General features: G+C 53.4%; 1 protein-coding gene across 1 annotated transcript; it reads left to right on the forward strand.

The window, feature by feature from the left end:
- The first annotated feature begins 1029 nt into the window (after nt 1–1029).
- On the forward strand, nt 1030–5147 carry LOC117097959. The gene is made up of 2 exons (XM_033236520.1): nt 1030–1376; nt 3910–5147. Exons 1-2 carry the CDS (start codon nt 1097–1099, stop codon nt 4038–4040), a joined length of 411 nt encoding a protein of 136 aa, XP_033092411.1. The 5' UTR covers nt 1030–1096; the 3' UTR covers nt 4041–5147.
- Nucleotides 5148–5589: the final 442 nt, after the last annotated feature.

Below are 5589 nucleotides of genomic sequence, written 5' to 3' on the forward strand. Positions count from 1 at the left end.
GGCCATGGGGTCAGCTGCACAGGCCAAGAGCTTGATGATGGTGGCTGGCAGAAAGTGCAGTACAAAGTACTCTGTTTCATTTTGATTGTGTTTAAAAATGGGACAAATAACAGCATGTGTGTTTGCTGATGGGAAAAATCCAGGAGAAAAACAGTGAAGTTGAGGAGTGAGCAGAGCTGTGTTGGCGGAAAGCTGCGGGGGGTAGTAGGGGGTGGGTGGCGGGCAGGCCAGGCCACGAATTGGCTCTGCAGGGCGGGGATGTGCGTCCTGGTCCCTGGTGTGGAAGGCAGGGTCCTGGGTTCAGGGGCCAGGGCATCCGTGGACAGGGCACGGGGATGAGTGGGACTTCCTCTAGATCACCCACACCTTGCCAGGGACCAGGAGAGAGCAAGGTTGGAGCTCAGCATGAGGGTGAGGCCCGAGCTGGTGCAGGTTAAGGAGAGGGAGAAGGCACGAGTGTTAGCCAGGAGATGGGCAGGAGACAGTGAGGGAGATGCAGGAGGCTGGCTGGGGGCATGATGCGGCCTGCTGGACTGTCTCTGTGGGTGGTTTTGAGCTTTTTACCAGTGATGACCAGTTGTGTAATTGAACACAGAGATGGAAGAGAATCAGATTTAGCCAAGCAAGTTCAACAAACAGAAATTCAAAAATGGTGAGATTGCAGGCAAGGTGGTGTTAAAAATGATTTGTCATGGAATTCACATACGGTTAGGTGGGGGGATTGGATACCTGGAGGATGGGGGACTGACCCCAAAACAGTGATAGGATCAATGGGTTAGAGCTGGCAGCAGGGCCAACAGACTGTAGGAGCCCCTTTCCCAGAGGGTGAGTGGGGAGGACAGGAGGAGGTCACCAAAGTGCGGGTGCAGATGCTGAGCAGATAGGGGCTGTGCTGAGGATAAGGCAGCTCTGCAGTGGAGCCGAGGTGACTGGAGGACACGGTGCCAGGCTGGGGGCCTGAGGCCAGACTTCGAGAGAGATGGTGCAGACAGGGACGCCACCAGGAGATTATGCAAGTCAGCACTGGGTGGTCCCACGATTTCTTAGGATCTCCAGTTTATGGCTTTAGCAGAAATGGAACTCCCTTCCCCTCACAATGAGCCTCACGGGGTCAGTGGGGAAGACGGAGGATCCCAAAGATAACATTTGCTACGAACTCAATTGCATCCCTCCCTGTTCCGATGCTGAGGCCCGAACGTCCGCCTCGGTTCCGGTGCTGAGGCCTGAACGTCGCCCCGGTTCCGGTACTGAGGCCCTAATCCCCGGTGACTGCATTTGGAGATCACCTTTCAGCACGTGCCGGGGGGTGAGTGAGGTCACCAGGCCGGGGCCCTCATCTGCTGCGGGTCCTTCTAAGAAGCCGAAGAGGCACCAGGGTGAATGAGCGGCGAGGAAAGCCAGGCGGGCACGCGGCCAGGGGAGGCCGTCTGCAGCCGGGAGGGGATCCTTCCCCAGGAACCAGCCGTGCCCACAACTCGACCCCCAGCTTCCAGCTGCCTGTGCTGGGTCCAGAGGCCCTTGTGTGGTTAAAACCGCCCAGTCTTCTGCATTTTGTTATGGCAGCTCCAGAAGACAAAGCCCGTTCTTCTCCTGTATCCCTGACTTGAAGTTCCCTCCCTCAGGTTCTCTAATCAGTTTGGATGATGAATTACTCACTCCCAACCTGGGATTCAGGCCACACTGTTCAGATGACCTGGGTTCGAAGGAAGGGATGTTCTCAAAGCCAGAGGACCTGGGTGATGTGAGCATCAAGGGGGGGCTTCCCTGCCGTGAAACACAGCAGTGCCCTCCCTGCCCTTGTCGGTGGCGCCCTGCAGATGCACCTGCACCAGCTTCAGTGCCAGGCAGGGCTGGATTTGCATCCCGCCTCTTCCCTTCTACTCTGACATTTGAAAACATGGCTGTCGCCTCTCAATGGTAAAATCTGGAAAACAGAAGGGCCTGCGCGTTAGCCTGCCGCGAGGATCACATGAGAGGTGGGGGAAGCTCCTGTCACATGCAGGGCCTGGAACTCGGCCAATTCTTGTTCCTCTGAGCCAGGAGCGGTGGTGTGGCAAAGGGTCCAGCAACACAGGCTCCCCTGGAATCCGGAACCCGTGGGAAATTCTTGCCACATCGCTGTCCCATGAAAGGCAGTTGCTGCTGTGGCTGCTGAGCCGGCAGGTGTCTCCGTTCCACCAGGTCACCCCACCTAGGTCCCTGCTGCTCTGACATCCTTCTGGGCATGGTCCTCATTGGGTCAAAAGCTGCCCGTCCCAGCAGCAGGTCCAAATTCCAGTCCATGTGGAGACAGCATTGCTGACGATTCACTATTCGTAACTCATTTTGCAGCATGAGACCAATGTCTCTCCACTTTTCTTTGCCCGCCCTTCCAAATGGCTGCCCGGTCTCAGTTCCTGCAATCATGATGCGTGAGCTCTGCTGCTGGGGCTCCTAGCCTGCTAGCACCCAGGCAGGGAGGAGAAGGAAGGGTCTCGCCACAAGGAAAGTGCGTCTTGGCAAGCGTATTTAGTCCATGTTATATTTCTGTTTCTTACACATTTTTTAAAGTCAGGGATTTGCTGAGCTGTGTCCAAGAACACAAGCATATTCTTCTCAAAACTGCCCTTTCCTTGGAGTTGAGCTGGGATGTGTTCTCCTGTGGAAATGATGCTGTGGGGTGTTCTTACAAAAACCTCCGTGGCCAAGTGCAGCTGGAGGCTCCTCTCCAACAAGCAGTTGTGGAAGGTAGTGAAGGAAGAGGCAATACCAGCGGGCTGTGTTATATTTGTTAAGGACATCGTGCATTGTGGGAGGCTTCACTGACTTGTGTGAAAACAGTCAATGGCCCCCCGGGGAGCTGGCACCAGTCGTGCCGAAGCGGGACCAGGGGATAGTGAGCACCCCACGATGCCGTTCTGGTGGGAGAGATACCCCGACCCATGGCCTCATCTGCTGACAGTCAAGGCTCCAGCCTGGCGACGCGGCAGGGCCTGCTGGCAGCACAGAACCACTGGGGTGTCGCCGGGATCCCAAGGCCATGGCCCCACGCTGGGCCTTGTCTTGGGGGCTCTTCCTCATCAGCTACCTCGTTGGGTCCTGCTACTAGCTGAAAGTGAAGGTGATTACGTGGATCTGCGGATCTGCCTTAATATCATGCAAGGAACTCATTCTTAAGTCAGATGTCAGAGCTGTTCCTACATTTAACTCTGGGGATGTGGAGTGTGGCTGATCAATGTTATCCTTTTCGTGAAGGACCGAGTTGCCCAAATCCTGGCCCTCCTGCTAGACTTTTACTTTAAAGAAAAATAAAATTAATGTTAACTTCTAAGCAGCTTCCAAGCTCTGGTAAGGTGATCCAACCCTAAATCCCCAGTAGTCATTATTGGAATATGGTGAACCTCTCTCTTTGAAGCCTGGATTGGCCTTGTGTCCCTCCCAGTGGACGGAATGCACTGTTTCTGGTAGAGGGGAGTCTCCTGTCTCAGCAGGTTTTCAAACACAGGCTAAGGACGTGTCAGAGATGCTTTGACAGCTTTAACAGTTCTAGTGAGCCCTGTGCCCAGACAGCCTGGAAAGTTCAGGGGTGCCTGTGCCCTTTTGGGTACAGTTTGCAGACTCTTATGGGCACCCGCCAGGAATAAAGGGTCCTCAACATCATCCATGGCTTATGACTGGAAATGCCGAATACATCTACAAAATGGTGACACTGCCGAACAATCTGTCACCCTGGGAAGTCGACAGAAGGAAACACCCAAGCCATCCTTTAGCAAGATGGTCAGCATAACAATCGCTAAAGGCTGACATGGGGTTTGGAGTGTTATAAACCACACTCGGTTTCTAGGCTGCCATTGTAACTGCTCCTCATCAGAATTCAAGGTTACTTTGTTTTGCATTGTTGAAGCCTATGCTTTTCTTCTTCTTTTGCAGCGGCCCCAGAGAGGGTCAGCGAGGGGCCTCCGCCGTCTGAGTCCGCTCCTGGCAACGCCTGCTCTCTGCACTCAGAGGCCCGGTCCCGGCAGCTGCCACGTTGCTCAGAAGTTCTGGCCGGGGGAGCCTGAAACCCCTGTGTGCTGGCGACACTCCCGGAGCTGCAGGAAATCTCTACATTTTATTTTTTTCTTAACAGACAAAAGTATTTGACTCCAGAATGATTTCCAGGAATTACAGTATGAGAACTTAGTCCTTGAGATTTTTATTTTCTTCTTAAAACAATGAAAATGAAATCAAAGCAGAAGACACTGGGTTGAGCAGACGGCACACTAGCACATTCCACTTTGCAACAAAACATGCGTGCTTCCTGCCCGGTCTACCTCAGACGGGGACCACAGGTTTCATAGCCTCTCCTCTGGAAGGACTTCAGGGCGGGAGGGAAGTGCTGGGGTTGGAGGGGCAGGCAGAACCTGGAAACTGCGCCCTGTTCTTTCTTCTTTCCTTTCTTCTCGGAACTCCACTGCCAGAGGGCTTGGAGTGCTTCTTGGGGATCTGGCATCTGCTTCTCCTCTGTTCCTCATTCAGAGTTCTCACTGCAAGAAAAGCAGGAGAAAGGCTCAAAAAGCCCTTCAGACTTGGAGCCATTCCACGGTGATGATTAAACCACCAAACAAAGGTGCTGGCAGGGCCATGTCGAGAGGCACCTCTAGGAAATCTCACACAGCCCACACCACTCCCCTCTCCTGCACGGAGAAAGGGTACAGCCTTTTGTGCCAGCTTTGCTCCTGGGATCATTGCAGTCTCTGGCGTTGTGACTCCAGGTGGGCTCCGTGCCTTCCGGGGCCTCTTTGTCCTTGTCAGGCCAGTGGGGGCCACAGAGACCTCACTGGCTTCCTATGAATATTCAATGGGATTCTCTGTGGAGGGAGCTTCCATAAAGCAGAAAGGGGTCCCTGGTGTTGGCTATTAGTGTTATTTTCTTTTAAATCATCTGTGCTCCTTCAAAGACGACATAAGAAGCTTGTGCCTGGCGTTGCTGAAATCTCTGGCTGTAGGAATTAAAGCCTACGTGTCCTCCCGATGGGGTGGTGAAAATGTAAACGGTGAATAGTGCCAGCCACAGGGAGCATTGCAGAGAGTAACCAAGTGTGTGATAAACATGCTGCCTTATGTGTGTGAACGGCCAGGAGACCAATGCTTTTGCCTGAGTAACCTCTGCAAAGACACAGAAATAAACTATACAAAAAAGTCGGCTCTGAGTGGTCTAGAATCTTCCATCTCTGTGTTTTCTTGGTAGAAACTAAGCCTCAAAGAAAACCTGTGCTTCCAGTTGACAAGATCTCCATTCTCCCAAGCCTGTCTGCCCCTGAGAATTGGTTATCTGTTACTGCATAACCATTCACTTCCAACTTCAGCAGATTAAACAACCCTTTCTCATCTCACACAGTTTCTGGGCTCCGAAGTTGGGGAGCAGCCTAGCTGGCTGACCGAGGCTCAGGGGGTCCCTTGGGTCTGCAGTTATCTGAGGACTGGATGGGACTGCAGGTGAGGCTTCCAAGCGCACTCCTGCGGCCATTGGAAGCTTCAGCGTCCCAAGTGAGTGATCCGGGAGGCCAAGGATTTGCCTGGCAGGAAGCTGCGATCACTTGTGGGCTGGTCTCAGAAGCCCATTCCCCT

The sequence above is a fragment of the Trachypithecus francoisi genome, unplaced genomic scaffold (genome assembly GCF_009764315.1).
Source record: "Trachypithecus francoisi isolate TF-2019V2 unplaced genomic scaffold, Tfra_2.0 Lachesis_group15, whole genome shotgun sequence".
Classification (NCBI taxonomy): domain Eukaryota; kingdom Metazoa; phylum Chordata; class Mammalia; order Primates; family Cercopithecidae; genus Trachypithecus; species Trachypithecus francoisi.

What these genes read in the sequence shown, in the direction of transcription:
- LOC117097959 (XM_033236520.1), top strand. Translation starts at nt 1,097, where the DNA reads ATGAGCCTCACGGGGTCAGTGGGGAAGACGGAGGATCCCAAAGATAAC. An exon ending in GAAGCCGAAGAGGCACCAGG is followed by an intron (nt 1,377 to 3,909) that starts GTGAATGAGCGG and finishes CTTCTTTTGCAG; the next exon opens with CGGCCCCAGAGAGGGTCAGC.